The sequence below is a fragment of the Tupaia chinensis genome, unplaced genomic scaffold (genome assembly GCF_000334495.1).
Source record: "Tupaia chinensis unplaced genomic scaffold, TupChi_1.0 Scaffold000140_1, whole genome shotgun sequence".
NCBI lineage: Eukaryota > Metazoa > Chordata > Mammalia > Scandentia > Tupaiidae > Tupaia > Tupaia belangeri.
Window position 1 is genome coordinate 1,917,508 of NW_006159610.1, and position 16,465 is coordinate 1,933,972.

Genomic DNA, 16,465 nt, shown 5'->3' on the forward strand with positions numbered 1-16,465 from the left:
GGCCCTGCACCCCCTTGGGACAGGAGCTTTTCTTACCACAGTAGCAGCTCCTTCGGCTTCAGGTTGTGGGGGCAGCTTGGGGGCCAAGACGGTTATAGTGGAAACTGAAGTTCATTCTTAGGCCCAAAACTCAGCTTTTCAGTGACTATAACCACGCTGGGGAGTGCACCATCATCTCCTACCGTGGCCTGGGGACATCTCAGAGGAATTCCTTTGTTTCCAGAGGTTGTATTTTCTGAAGAGAAATAAAGCAAGGCTCTGGCTGCTGCTATCAAAGATGTCAGGATACACTCCTGAGAGGATGACACCGGTGACTTTAACTTTCCACGTCTCCCCAGGAGAGACTTCCCCCCCGACCCCCAGGGCCGAAGCATGATGGTTATCAGAACTGGGCCAGTAGGTAACGCCATTTAAGTATAGTGCCATTGATGAAGGGCGTGTGTGTGTGTGTGTGTGTGTGTGTGTGTGTGTGTGTGTCAGTTTATATAAAGAAAATGTAGATAGATGACCGATCAAAGGAGCCAGAGCGAGCCTTAAAGCAACAGATTCCCAGGCTATCTTTACCTCTTGAATGACTTTCTGCTGCCACCAGCTGAGGGAATGAATATAGGCAGTTCCTTTCTAAAGCCCATTCTTTATTTCTGCAGTGTCCTGGTCAGAACAAAAAAACTGCACAATCTTTTATGAGGGAACGTTAAAAACTATCCCAGTGTAGCATGTGCGTCTACTTCTGCCACTAAATGGCGAAAATTATTTCGCTTTTCTTCCCCTTAGTTTTCTCATTCCTGAAACGGAAATAACTTCAACTCATTTCACATTAGAATTTTCAATCATGTTAGTAATAAACTCTAAGCTCTTTGAAGGGGAAAACAATTATATTCTATTTTTTAATAAACTAATTTATTCTTCTGACACAGGACTGCCATCCATTTTATTATTGGTCTGGGAAAGTACATCAGAGCTGAGATTACACTTGTTCAAAGTATTTTCAGATCCTTTGCTACTGCATCTTGCCTACCTTTGCTTGGAAAATCAACACTGGCTAATTCTAATGGAAGTTCCATGAATTTAAAGGACCAAGCAGGGGATGCTGGAAAAGTTTTAGAATGGGAAAATGCCAATGCTCAAATAACATCGGCTATAATGTCTTTGTTTTTCACATGGGAAGCAGGCCCAGAGAGCTGACAGCATCTGCCCAAGGTCACTTAGCTAGTTAGTGAGGGGATGAAAAACTTAACCAGAATCTAAGTTTAGTTGATCTCTTGAGTATTTACTTCTCTAAATCTTTCTGTTATAAGCACCTTTCAATTATTTATGGGATGATTATCTAGTTTATGGATTATTCAGGTCTTTTCTTTTCTCTTTTTATTTCCTAGCTTATTATCATATGTATCATGGAGGAAGCAGAGAAAAGAGGAGTCAAATGTTTCACCTGTCAATTTAGAGTTCATCTACCACTGGGTTTTGATTAAAGTGCTTGAAATGCTGTAGCTATTGGCTAACAAGAATTTTGGGAGCTTACAGACATTTCTAAGTTATATTCAGGTCAATTTTTCTCCTTCTCAAACTTAAGTTTGACAGTAGTCACTGTCACCGCTTAATTCTCTTGTTGACATTAATATTAGCTTTATCTCAGAAAGGATGGGAAGAGAAAGTCTCTACCTTAAAAATACTTAATTATCCCCCTTTCAGAAAAAAGTATGAATCAGCCGGGCAGTGTTTGGAAAGAGAAGCCACCTCATCACTTCCCCCTGGGAGAGACAAAAAGGCAGAAATAGAAATGACAGAATAAAAAAGCCAAACATCTTCCTGCACTTCCAAAATTAAGTCTTGAATTTACAACCTGATTGTATTGTTTGGTTTAGAGTGCTGAATTCCCAAATCAAAGCCAGTGTTGTTCAAATATAACAGCAAAGTTTGTATAAATGAATTTCTAAGTGCTGCAATACTGGCTCATCCCATTACAATGGAAAACAGAGAAGTCAGTTAGGAAGTGAATTTTATCTCATTGAGATTTCCAAAATCATGACTAAAAGTAAATTAGCTATACAGCTATTTTTGTGGTTAATACTTTTACTTTTTACAGTTTCCAATTTTTTTTTTTCGTTTTTGTGTTTTGTTTTGCTTTGTTATGTTTTTAGAGATTTTGGCTATAGGTCACATGCAATCACCAGAGTGACAGAAAGACAGAAAACACGGACTCACTCCCCTCAGGGGAATGACCACACCACATCCCTTCTCCTCCATTTGTACATGCTCACCTGGCATGAGTTTCATGCCTCTGGGTCTGAGACTCAAACCGCAGTCAACTACATGGGAGTCCAGTGACATAACCATTATGCCATCTGCTGGTCCCTCAAAATAGTTTTAAAGGTTTATTTATTTATTTAATTTGGGGGGGGGGTGTTGTTGCCATAGGACACATCCACTTTTCAGAAAGAGACAGAGCCTGGGAGAGTGAGAAATCACCCCTTAAGGGAGATGGCCACACCACAATCCTTTCTCCATTCTCCTAGGATGTAAGGCATGTACTCAAATGTGCCTGGCATGATTTTTTAAGCCACCAGGTCTAGGACTCAAATCACAGTGGGCCATGTAGAAACCCAGTGCCTTAACCTCCACACCACCTGCTGGCCCTAACAGTTTCAAATTTTTAAGTTTCTTTACTTAATGAGAGAGAAATAGGCACCCCCCAACTGGTTTGTCATGCTACAATCCACCTTTAGTCTCAGCCAGCCTGGTTTATGGGCACTCATACTGAGGGAAATCCCAGGACGTAGACCTAAGACCTTTCTCATGTGGATCCAGCTGTGTTGCAGCTGCACCACTGTCTAGCCCCATTTCCAAATGTTTCTGTGTTATGGTGATGTTGCAGAAAACCAGATGCTGAGGGATAGAAAGCAGCACTCGGAGAGATTAGGAAAACTGTTTATTGCACCAGCGGGCACAGAGGAGTTAACACTCTGAATTTCTGGCCCCGACTGGGGGTTGGACATGATCTTTTATGGGGCAATTGGGGAAGGGGAGGTCTCAGGATGAGGAATGGGCTCAGAACCCGCCCTACACAGCATCAAAGAGAGGAGTCAAAGAAGCAGGAAGTCTAATCTATTCAAGGTACTACTAATCTATTCAAGGCACTAATCAATTCAAGGTTTCAGGTTACCCTGTAGCTCTGAGAGGGGCAATAAGTTTGCTGGAGGGCAGAAATTTCAGGCAGCTATAGCCCTGGGTTATTCATGAATTCAGAGTCCTTCCATATTATTTCCCCTCCTTGAGCCTCCTAAACTATACTCAAGGAGGGTCAATTAATAGGAGGGCAGTAAACATAGCTTTCAGGGACAGAGACAAACAGTTGATACTTGATGGCTTTAAGGCAGGAGGTTATGAATCACTTAAGCAGATTAAAGACATATGGTCAGACTGCCAGAGTTAAAAGGATACCTGCTAGGGGCCCTGGGAGAGGAATTAGCTATGGGACCCATGTCCAGAGCCCATACTGTCTGAGTCCTGCATAGCAGACCCATTTTCCTACAAGGGGACAATTGTAACAATCATGGCTCTTTCTGTTCTTACCCACAAAATAGGGCACTTCTGAAGGGTGACCGAGTCGAGGCAGGACTTATAGCCTCGGCCCTGGTGCATGAGTGCCAGCTGGTTCCGGGGCCCTGGAATGACTAGGGATCATAAATCCTAGGAAGGTGGTCTAACATTGGTAGGCAGGCACCCAGTTGCAGCCAAATAGTGGCTTGCTGGATGGTCTGGCTGCACCATTTGAGGCAAGGGGGAATAGGTGCCTGTCAGCCTTGGTAAAAACAAGGCCCAGGGTCAGGAGTTATCATTAAAGCAAAATCGGTATTCGGAACAGAGCACCAATGAAAATGCCTCCAGTTAGTTAATCCAGGCATTTTAGGCTTATCAAGCTTCCTACTACCAGAGGTATACTATAGCTAGCAAAAGCCTCTCCCATAACTTCCAGTCCCTTGGGGCCACCGCTGCCAGACCAATGGAAAAAAGCACAGCCAGCACTATGGGAAAGGGCTAGGAGCAGGAAATTGTAAGGATATGGTGGGCGTGTCATTCATCACTGTCCTCAAGCTTCTGCCACGCTAGATTGGTCAGTGTCCAGAGTGACCAAAACAGGGCTGTAGATTCCTTAAGCTTCTGCCATGCATAGAGCAGCCAGCACCAGAGTGGCTGCAATAGGGCTGTAGTCTCGATGACAGATCTTGGTCCTCTAGAAGATTATCTTAGTCGGCTGCTCAGGGTGTTTTCCCAGAATCCTCTGGTGCTGCAGCTTGCTTTACTCACAAGTGGTGGGTTTACGGGCTAGCCCTGCAACCTTAACTGCAGTAGGGGTAACAAGCACAATAACATATAGCCCCAACTAGACGGGCTATAGTGCTTCTTTTTTTTCAATTTTTAACCCACACAAGATCCCTGGGCTCATGTTTGTATACCCAGTTTCCAAGGGGAAGGGGATATTTTTGTGGCGGGTGGCAGGTGGACAAGGAGGAGGACAAGGTAATAAAAATCTGCCAAGCTAATCGAAAAGGGAAGGTTGCATAGGTAGAGGGTGATGCCTGCTCTCTCTTTTCCCAGAGTGGGCAGGTTTCCCTCCATGGTGGAAGTCTTTGCAGGAGAGTCAGGATGGGTTCTGGGAGGATGTTTTTCGTCACAGTTGGGAAGAACTCATGTCCTTCTTTCTAAGGTGACACATGCTATTTTCTTTAAAGTCTTTCCCGAGGCCACCAGATCCTGAGTCAGGACTGCCTCACAGAGCTGACAAACATCAGCCATTTGGGCCTGGGTAACTAAAGTGGGTGGCCAGCCAAACAGAATTTCATAAGGGGAATTACCTTGTTTGGGGAATGTACAGCAAACTCAGAGTAGGGCCAGTGGGAAGACCCAAGGGCACCCAGTGTCCTGACAGAGCTTAGCCAGGGTGGACTTAAGGGTACGATTCATTCATTCAACTCTTCCAGAACTCTGAGGTCAATAATCAGTGCAAAGCTTCCATTTTATGCCCAAGACCTTTTCCACTCCCTGTGTAACTTCTGCCATGAAAGCAGGGCCATTGTCTGACCAGATCATAAAGGGAAGCCCAAACTGAGGTATAACTTCCTTCAAAAGGGCTCAAGTAACTTCTCTGGCCTTTTCAGTTTGAGGGAAGGCTACCACCCAGCCTGATTAAGTGCAGACCAGAACTAGTAAGTACTTTTAGCCTGGCATGGTCACATTCCAGGGAGGCTGCATAGCTTCTGAGCCTCTGGAGGGATGGTGGGTCCTGGGGGCAGGTCTTAGCCCATAGGCTCAGAAGCTGTGCAGCCTTCCTGGGGTGCTGCTGAAAAGGCCAGGCAGCATAAGTGATACATTTGTTCAAGTTTGCAGGGAGGCCTCTGCCAAGAGCTGCAATGAGAAAGACCACAGCAGTCTCTCTCTGGGGGGTCTGTCCTCTTGGTCTCCTAACAGTGGATACCCCAGTGTTGGAGAGGGGTATTTTTGTGGCAGGTGGCAGGTGGAGTGGAGGAGGACAAGGGAATGAAAATCTGTCAAGCTGATCAAAAAGGGAAGATTGTCTAGGTAGAGGGTGATGCCTGCTCTCTACTTTCCCAGACAGAGTGGGCAGGTTTCGCCCCAGGGTGGAAGTCAGGACGGTTCTGGGAGGATGTTTTTCATCATAATTGGCAAGAACTTGTGTCCTAGCCTCTGAGGACAGAATCAGCCACCTGACATTTGCTACCCTGCCTATCCACCTCTATAGGGAAAACCCTCCCATCAGCCTCTGTGTCCCCCCTCCTGTGATCGGTGTCTCAACAGACAATGGGTGGGTACCCCCCCAGAGGGGACCAATCAGGTGTCTGTCTGGCCACGTCCCTCACGAGCTTTGTGTATTTCCTTGGCAATAAGCAATCAGATATAGAACCTCTGCTGGATTGAATGCATAGAGGGGGAAGGGGTCCCTCAGCACCAATTTTGCCATTGAGCCTTCATGGAACTACCATGGAAATGCGGTTAAATAGACCCAATCATGCTCCATAGTGAGAAGCCGTGGAGCCATGAACACATTCACTTGTCACAAATACTCACATTCGTCAGAGGTTATACATTCCTTTCTCACACCAGCCGATTACCAGATGCGCCCTGACTGCTGGTCCTGTGACTGAAGGAGAGTACACAGGTCTTCTCTTCCACTCAAATTGAGTGGGTCTGACTAGGGCTCTACAGATCACCGAAGGCTTCAGCCAATTACCAGATGATCCCAGACTGCCAGTCCTGTGACCAAAGGAGAGTATATGGGTCTCTTCCACTCAAATCGAGTGGGTCTGACGAGGGCTCTACAGATCCCCGGGGGCTTACCAGATTATCAGAGTTGACCAAGGTTGATGCAGTAGGTTCCAGGACTTGGTCCTTCTCTCCAATTAGAGTCCAATGATCCAGGAACGCTTGGCCTCAGTGTGAGTGCCCTGGCTGAGGAATCATGTCAGATGAGATGGGGGTGTGCCTGTCTATCCACACCGCAGTGCCCGTCCTGGGGGGAAACACTCTGGGATCAGTGGCTCAAAGAGCCAGTCTGATTCCATTTCCTGGCCAATGCGCCAACATAGTACAGAAAACAAGACACACAAGGAATGGAAAGCAGCACTCAAAGAGATTAAGAGAACTATTTATTGTACTGCCAGGCACAGAGGAGTTAACACTCTGAATCTCTGGCCCCAACTTGGGTTGGATATGGTCTTTTATGGAGAATTAGGGTAGGGGAGATCTCGGGATGGGAAATGGGCTCAGAACTCACCCTATGCAGCATCAAAGGGAGGAGACAGAGAAACAGGAAGCCTAATCCATTCAAGGCACTAATCTACTCAAGGTACTAATCTATTAAAGTTTCAGGTTATCTTGTAGCCCTGGAGAGGGGCAGTAAGTTTGCCGGAGGGCAGAAATTTCAGGCAACTATCAGCACTGAGTTATTTATGAATTCGGAGTGAATATGAAATTCAAAGTGATTCAAAGTCATTTATTTTGAGGTCTTAGACAAATCACCGATACTCTAACTCAGTTTCTCCTTCTGTAAAATGTAGATAATTGTAGTAACTATTTCGAAGGATTACATATGTTAATGCATCTAAGAGTTAGATACTATTGAGACCAAATGGTAGCCCAGAGGTTATGCACCTGGACCCACACAGGAAAGGGCATAGGTTTGCATCCCTGGATCTCCCTGAGCACTTTGGGTAAGTGCACACACCTGCCTGTGGTCTGGGTTGGCTAAGACAGCAGGGGGGTAGGGTTGCCTGGGTTTTCTTTTGTTTGTTTTCTCCTCTCTCTCTTAATAAAAAAATAAACAAAACAAAATAAAACAAAACCTAGACACTGTTAATATTACTACAATCAAAACAGATTATAAAACCCAGCATGAAGTAGCATGGTGTTTAGCCTATGTATTTAATTTTCTGAGAAAAGTAAAATAAACTGTATTTTCAGACTTCAAAGAGATCCGCCCATTACCAAAATACCCTTTATATCCTTACTGTTATAATTTTCAGACACAAAAAGTGGGGGAGAAAGTTGCAGTGAAATACTATTGAAATTAAGTAGGAATAAAACATGGGGAAGGGGGCCAGCTGGTAGCCAGGAGTAAACACCATGCTCTGTGAGGCTGACACCCCTCTCCACCACCCAAAGAAGATTCCAGAAACCTCCCTTGCCCCCACCCTGAGAAGGTTCCAGAGACCTCCTTGAGTATGCCCGCTGAGCATGTGTCCATGATCTGGAGCTGGGGAAGCTGGGGGTGGGGGAGGTTGTGACATCTACCTATTGGGCAACCACCCATTGTGTTGTGGTTAAGGTAGCTGGATCCACATAGCTAACCATATGGTTTGAGTCCCAGACTTGGCTGCTTGAGAAACATGCCAGGCACGTGTGTGTGCATACCCAGAATCCCAAAAGGAGGGCGAAAGGAAGAAAAATGACTAAGGTGTGACAGTGCCCCATGAAAGCATGAATACTTTCTCACTTTCCATCTCTCTCTCTCTCTCTCTCTCCAGTGAGCATATGTGCCCTTGGCAAAAATTAAAAACAATACAACAAAAACACAAAACCTCTCAGTGACTGATGTCAAAGAGAAAATTTAATTAGGATTTAAAAAGAAGAAAAGAAAGAGCCTATTGGGGTGCTTTCTGACTCTCATTCATGGATGTAATCAGTAATAAATAAACAAATTAAAAAGGTGTTAAAAATACATAGGGAAAAGAGCCTATTGATAAAGCAGACATGAAAAAGGTAAGGAAATCATTCAGAACAAACTGTCAACATCATGTTGTAGCCTGTGAACATGAGACCCGTCTCCGTGACTTCACGCCGTGACTTTCTGATCACTCCACCCCCTCCACTTGCTCTGCTTGTAAGACTGAGACCTGCTGCCCCAAGGCGTATGGCAAAAGGGGAAGAAAAACCACAGAAAGGCACACACTTCCTTCCACCAGATGACACGAACCTCTTTGGTCTCCAGAATAGGATATTTGGTCCACAGCTGGCGATTGGCTCCTAACTATTAGACTGGGAAGAGACTTGCTCTATAAGCCAAGGGCTAGAAAATGTCCCAACAGAGTGTGCATTCACTGACCATCCTCCGGGCTGCTAAGCAAGTGTAAAATGTGGTGCCCTGAAAGCCATAGCTGCTGTTTCGATGCTTAATGGTACGGACCAAGCCTTCATTTTCCTGGGGCCTCAATAAGTGCAGATAAATTATTTATTCCTGTTGAGTTACATGATTTCATTTCAGTGTGTCAGTGTTTATTATGGAAGCTCATTCTAATTGTAGAGTTCTGGGCATTTTCCTATTTTCTCTCTAGGGCACCTTGCAGCACCCCTCCCCTTCCTCCAAGTGTAACTGTTGCTATGTCAATTGAATAGACTTTGCTACTGGGTACCATTCTGGAAGATAAATGAATTTCATTCTGTCTTTAAATATTTATGATTCTTTATGATCTCATATATCATCATGGTTATGGGAGAATTTTTTCCCCCCTAACTATAGAAAATACACCATCAGTTACCTGTCAATTTGGTTGAATAACTCAGCTTTGCAATTCTGGGGCACTGTTCATCTGAGGCTCTTGAGGACTCTTTGAGTCTCTTAGTCCACTCCAGAGTGTCATTCTGAGATGTATAAAGGTCTTCATTGCACAGAGGTTATTGAAACATTAAGGACTTAAGTGGCATGCCCTTTATCACTTATCACACTGCAAAATCCAGGACTAGAAATCCAGGCATCTTTGTTTTGTTGTTTGCTCCCAGCGTGGATCAACCATCTCTGTAGAAAACCAGCCAGTATCCTTGGAAACAATTCATCAGATTTTTCAAAAGGAATTCAATTTCATCTGGTTTGATGGGTTTAATGTTACTTCTTAAGATAAATGATGAAAATACCGACTTAATAGAAAGAAACCCAGTTGTTTTGGTTTTATCTCAGTGAAGAGCATCAGAAACCATTTATTGTATCTGTAGCCTTCCCTGGTGTTTTAGGTTATTAGGTACAGGAGCTGGGGAGTGGTTCTGGCAGTGTTCCCCTTCCAAACTAACTGGCTCAGAGTCCTGGCTGGTTTAGAATCTTTGTGAATCACCGTATCTGGGAATGGGGCCTCAGGAATCAGCGCCTTTTTTATGCTCCCTGGGTAATTCTTAGGCACACTCAGGTTTGAGAACCACTGGTTTAGAAACAGCAGCTTTCGCATCCTTATCTTCAAAAGAATCATAAGCCCCAAATTCTTTTTGCATTTGGTAAATTTTTATTTGTACATGGGTTATTCTTGAGCACTTTTTTTTAAAGAGTTACTTTTGCTATAGGGTGCATGTGCTTGCCAAAGAGATGAAGAGAGACAGAAAGCAAGAAATCCCCCCCAGGGGGCATGGCCATGCTACAATCCCTTCTCCTTCATTCTCCTCTCGGGATTTTGGGCATGAATGGGAACAACAGATGGTGTAATGATTACATCACTGGATTCCCATGTAGTTGACTGCAGTTCGGGTCCCAGATCCAGCAGCTTCAAACTCATGCCAGGCACGTGTGCGTGCATGCCCAAAATCCCAGGGGGAGAATGGAGAAGGTATTGCAGCATGGCCATCCACCCTAGGGTGGTGAGCTGGGGTGTGATTTCTCACTTTCTATCTCCTCTGGCTAGCACATGTGCCCTATAGCAAAAATCTTTCTCTAAAAAAAATGCCATTTTTAGTTCCCCAAATAGACAACTCTCTTTCTCATCTGTGCATCTACAAGAGACAGGATTAGGTGATCTAGGGCCTCATTCCTCAAAACCGGGCCAATATCAGGAAGGAAGCCATGCTCTGTCAGGAGACATGATAAATATGGTTCATCTTCCTGTAGCACTAAGTTTTTCCTGGAAAAAAATATTTTAAAATTATAACAGCTACCTTGAGGAGTAGGATACAACGTTTATTCTCCTCCTCTATCAGAAGTACTTCTGCCTATATTCAAGGTACCCTTGACCAGCGATTCCTAAATATCTGATTCTATAAGGTAAAAATGAGCACTCACTCGAACCACTACAGAATATTAACCCCAAAAGGGACCTGTACATGGGATAGGGATGCTGAACAGTTTATCCCAGGGGATACTCATAAACCTGCCACTCTGAAAAGAACACTTCCATGTCAGCCACCATTTAATGAATGTTCACAAAGGAGTATTATTTCTCCTATTTTAAAAAAGAATATGTTCATTTAAAAAGGAGGTTTTGCAGGACAGGAAAAGGAAGTAGCCATGTGAAAAGACACCCAAGCTGTTTCTGACCACATTCTTATTGTAGCAGCAATTTATAAAATGTTCTTGAACCATGAAGCTCCTTCCCCCAACATTGGGTTCATTTTTCTATAACCTGTTCTTTTTTTTTTTTTCCTAGAATTTCTTTTATTATTATTATTATTAATTTGCTCTAGGGCACATATGCTTACCAGAGAGATACACACACAGGGAGAGAGACAGAGAGACAGAGAGAGTGAGAAAGCAAGCTGCCAGCTCCAGGACTTGAATCACAGTTGACCATGTAGGAGTCCAGCACCTTAACCACCAACCACACTACCTGCTGGCTTGTTCTTTTTTTTCAAGATGTTCCTGATGAAGAAGAAACAAATCTAAACCCTGTGTCCAGTAGTACTGGATTTCTGAGCCAATGGTCAGGATATGGCTATAAGATCCCTTTGCTTCCAAAAGTTGCCTTGAACCCACTGCCAGATTCTGTCCTCTCCTTTTGGTAAAGCTACCTTTCATGTCAGGAAGAGAAAAGGAAGTCGTCTATCCCCATGAAGGTCCTCCTGTCCTTTTGCTAACAGATTGTGGTAGCACTGTTGGTTCAGAGCCTTTGTGAATCTTTTCCTCCTGGGTAATTTGCAGTGGCCATACCAATCATAGTCCAGTAGACTCTCTGAAGGACAGTAGTAGTATAATGTTTGTTTTAAGAAGGATGAGTAATGGGGGCCAGCACGTACCGCAGTGGCTAAGGCACAGGACTCCCACATGACTGACTATGGTTTGAGTCCCAGACCTAGAGGCTTGCTTTCTCACTTTCCCTTTCTCTCTTTCTGTCTGTTTCTGGTCAAATAATAATAACAAACTTAAATTAAATTAAATAAATGATTCTTTAAAAAGAAGGAAAAAAAAAGAATGGTGAGTAGTAGCCTTCTCCCCTTTCTAGTTCCCCCTTGTCTCCTCTCTGCATTGAAGAGTTCCTGTAATGTATGTTTCTATTACAGACACCATTTTCTCCACCACCGAGGCTGGTGGCCTTGCAGTCAGATGGCTCTCAAGTTCTCTCCTTTGGCTGGAATTATAACCAGTCCCCTCCCAGACCATTCTACATCCTGCTGACACATTAACCTTCCAGAAGCACAATTTGGTTGATACCTCTGTTTTCCTAGGAGCCTTGTGGGGGTTGGGAGAGTGAGGTCCTTGATTGTCTTAAGTAGGCCTCAAGTCACATCCTGCTGTTCAGACTCTACCTTCTGGCTTCCACCGCCTCTTTCCAGGACACTCTGATATTACTCCCCAATCTCACCAGATCACTCTTCCCTGTCCTTCTCCAGCTCTTACCTCCAAATAGAATTTTCTTCTTGGAAGCCCTGACTGATAAAGTCCTATCCTATAGCAAGTCGTCCTTGGTCCCACACCCTCCCCTCAGCATGGAATGATTTCTTCTCTGCTATAAACTTATAGCGCTTTTCCCCTCTTATGCACATAGAATGTTCTTCTAATAGTTATCACTATCTGTTCCTGTGACAAGTCTTGAATTTGGGCTCAGAAACCTGGGCTCATATCTTGGTACAGTTCCTCACTATCTTGGTGACACTGGGAAAGGCCTCTCCTTCCTCAGGCTTCTTTAACAGAAGAAGGACAAATAGCTCCCTGTGCACCGGAGAGGTTAAATGGCACAGTACATGCAAAGGAACTTTGTCGACAGGAGTATAATCTTTATTTCTTTGCTGCTGCTTATCTTCTTACTTGTCTCTGAGCTACTTAAGAAAAGAAGCTGTGTCTTATTCATCATTATACTAGGGGGTCTTTAAAAAGCTCATGGAAAATATATACTATGAAAAAACTATGCATGAATTTAAAGATTTCTTTTGCACCAAAATAAACTCGTATTTTAATTCCACTTTTCCATAAACTTTTTTAAAAAAGAATTATTTAATTTAATTTATTTATTTTTTAACTTACCCAGACAGAGTAAGAGAAAGAAAGAGAGAAAGTGAGAAAGCAAGCTGCCAGGTCCAAGACTCAAACCGTGGTCAGCCATGTAGGAGCCCTTAACCACTATGCCACCTGCCAGCCCCTCCATGAACTTTCTAAAGCTGCTCAGTGCTACTATTTTATCACATTAACACATTATTATTATTTTATTTCTAATAATAACACTTAATGTATATGGAGCATTTAATTGTACCAGGCACCTTTCTAAGTACTTTTTATATTAATTAATTTTTAAAGAATTATTTATTTTATTTTTTTTTCTTCTTTTTTTGGGGGGGAGAGATTTTTGCTATAGGGCACGTGCGCTAGCCAGAAAGACAGAGAGAGACAGAGAGACAGAAGGCGAGAAATCACCCCCCAGGGGGGATGGCCATGCCACAATCCCTTCTCCTCCATTCTCCTCTCGGGATCTTGGGCACGCACGCACACGCGCCCGGCATGAGTTTAAGCCACTGGGTCTGGGACTCGAACTGCGGTCGACTATGTGGGAGTCCAGCGACATAGCCATTACGCTAACTGCTGGTTCCCAAGAATTATTTATTTTTAAAATGTATTATTATCATTACTTTTTAATTTGCTATAGGGCAGATGTGTTCACAAGAGAGAGACAGACAGAAAGTGAGAATGCAAGCCACTAGGTCCAAGACTCAAACCAGATTTGGCCATGTGGCAGTCCATAATCTTAACCACCATGCCACCTCCTGACTTCAGTATTAATTAGTTTAATTCTTCCAATAACTCTATGAAATAGACACTGTTATTATCCCACCTTATAAAGAAGAAAACATATATTTCACAGAGCCTCCAATGAATAAATGAACAAGTAAGTGAATAAAGAAGGGATTGCATGAGACAAAGCCTATTGACAATGCCTGCTAGCTGATGATTTCTCTCACTTCTTTTTCTGTGGGTCTCCTGAGCTAACTGCAAAATTAGGAGTTTAGAGAGACTCAAGTCCCTGCAAGCTGTGATAGCTCCCTGGGTCTTCACTTCTTATGGATAGTTCCGGTGTGCTTCAGGAAGACAGAGATCATATCCATCTTGTTCTCCTTTATATTCATAGGGCCCAGAACACTGTCTCTGGTCAATAAATGTTTATTGAATAGGGAAGCAAGCCAGTGAATGAAGAGCATATTGGTCCCCACTCCTCCTACCTTGCTGACAACAGCGCTTACTGAGTGTGTCTGTCTCGTTTCTCAGGCAGTACTACGAGATGCTGTACAACACGGCCGATGAGCTCCTGAACCTGGTGGTGGACCAGGGTGTGAAGTACACGGAGCTGGAGTACATCCATGCCTTGACCCTGCTGCACCGTAGCCAGACAGGGGTGGGTGACCAGACCACCCAGAACATGAGGCTGCAACGGCTCAAAGAGATCATCTGCGAGCAGGCTGCCATCAAGCAAGCCACCAAGGACAAGAAGATAACCACCGTTTAGCGGGGTGCACTGCAAGGCGGGGTGGGGGATTCTTGTTTCTTCAGTCATACTCATTTCTTCTGTATGTCATTAGGTATATTTTGAGCTGACTTGGTTTTTCTCTACACTGATGCTTTAGTGGGGAGGAGGCATAAGGGTTTTCTGTTTAGTTTTGGCTTTTTATGTAAACTCTGAAGGGTTTGCAGTAGAGAATGTTCTCATATAACATCTACTCTAGTGTAGTCAGATCCAGAGGGACTGGGGTGGGCGGGGACAGGGAGGAAGGTTGTATCACGCAATTGGATGCTGAAAAATGAATGGATGTATTGCATTTTGTTTATTGTTCAAAATACATAAAATTCTGGTCTCGGAAAGCAGACTGCAACCTAAGTTTCAGTATCTTCTTAAAACCAATAATAGTGTTCTGTTACATCGGCAGTGGGGTTTCTGTTCTCTTAACTTTCCAGTTTGCAGTTCTGTGAAATCAGCGTAGATGCATTGCTTTCTGTCTCTGTTGTCAGAATCAAATAAATGGCTTCTCAGTCGACTGTAGTTTTCAACCAGTTTTCTTCTCCAAAACAGGACCTTACTGGGGCTAGGAAGAAGGAAAAAATAAAGTCCTCTTATCCTGACCCCTCGGAAAGTTTTGTATGCCCTAGTCTGCATGCAGTTTATAGGATGAGTTGCTGCCTTTTTGTTTTATTTCTGTTATATCAAAACCAAGAGTCATAAAATTACTGTCAGAAATGAAAGGTGATTCACCCTCTGCTTGATTTTGCCCTCTAATTTCCAAGAGAAAATAATGGTTATTTTCATTCCAGGTGAAGTATTGTTTGGTGGCAAATGATTCCTAGGTGCTTCCCATTCTCCTGTTAAGTCTCAAGGCCCTTCTCACCTTAGAAAGTGGCTCGGTTCTGCTCAGCTGAGTGTGAGGGAGATGGGAGATGGGACATCTATGGCATTTCTCTTCTGCGTGGCCACTAGCTGAGGCCGTTTCTGAACTGCTCTCTCATGGTGTGGGTACTCACTGTGTTCTCGGCACACTGGACCTCACTACTGTCCTAGGTCCCCAAGTCTTCTTGCTGCCCATGGTTTAGATGTCACAGAAGGCAGCCATGCAACGACTGGGGTACATCTTGAAAACACATGGGAAGGCCAACAGGAAGGACTTTGGCACACAGTGATGTGCAACTTTGGTCTCAAAAAAATTCTAAAAAGTTAGAGAAGCTTAAATCATGTATGTTGTTTTTCTTTAATTCAAACATTTCCCAACAGCTTTGTATATGATAAATGCTGCCACACATGAGAGCAGGTCCATAGACAAAAAGGATACCCTTATTACTTAAGAGTATGGGAACTGGACTCAAACCAGAATCCCAAAGACGCACCTCAGGTCCAAATTAGAAATAGGTTGAGAGGTGGGGCGTGCAGCAGGCGGCGTGGTGGTTAAAGTGCTGGACTCCCACCTGGCCGACCATGGTTCAAGTCTCGGATGCAGTGACTTGAAAATCATGCCAGGAGCATTTGTGTGCATGCCCAAAATCCCAAGAGGGGAAGGGATTGCAGTGTGGAGGGTGATTTTTCACTCTCCCTCTCTCTGTCTCTCTTTAGTTGAGAGGTGGGGCGTGCAGCAGGCGGCGTGGTGGTTAAAGTGCTGGACTCCCACCTGGCCGACCATGGTTCAAGTCTCGGATGCAGTGACTTGAAAATCATGCCAGGAGCATTTGTGTGCATGCCCAAAATCCCAAGAGGGGAAGGGATTGCAGTGTGGAGGGTGATTTTTCACTCTCCCTCTCTCTGTCTCTCTTTATCTCTTTCTCATGAGCATGTGTACCCTATGGCAAAAACCTTAAGAAAAGAAAGAAAGAAAGAAAAAAAATAGGTCAGATGATGGGACAACAGTGAAGGGGATTCAGCAGACAGCCTGAGGACAGGCCTCTGGGGTTTCTGGTAAGAAAGATACTGTGAATCTGTGACTGTAGAGGCCTGTCTGGGAGGAAGTTGAATCTGTGTTAGAAGCCACCACAGACAAACCTGCTGCTTCTATACAAAGCTGCTACCTCTACTACTACTGCCTCTACACAGAAGTAGTCTACCCAAGAAACAGGGGTGGGAAAGGGAGACGCAGGCCACCAAGTTGGCCTCTTTTATCTGGAAGCTTCCTCTGGCCTCTGTGCCTTTTCTTATCTTTCTTGTCAACTGTAGGTGGAGAAGCCTGAGCTGTCAGTGCTGCTAGAAGAGCTGGGGTGGGACTAGAGTGTTTGGGGTGACTCGGGACCATTTTACTG

At 44.2% G+C, this 16,465-nt stretch overlaps 1 protein-coding gene across 1 annotated transcript in view; it reads left to right on the plus strand.

The window, feature by feature from the left end:
* Positions 1–14,724, plus strand: part of EXOC4 (exocyst complex component 4) — a 923,760-nt gene extending 909,036 nt beyond the window's left edge. The window contains exon 18 of the mRNA XM_006144991.1: positions 13,961–14,724. Coding sequence (XP_006145053.1) covers positions 13,961–14,198 — 238 coding nt within the window. The 3' untranslated portion in view covers positions 14,199–14,724. The remainder of the gene's footprint in view (positions 1–13,960) is intronic.
* The last annotated feature ends 1,741 nt before the right edge of the window (positions 14,725–16,465 follow it).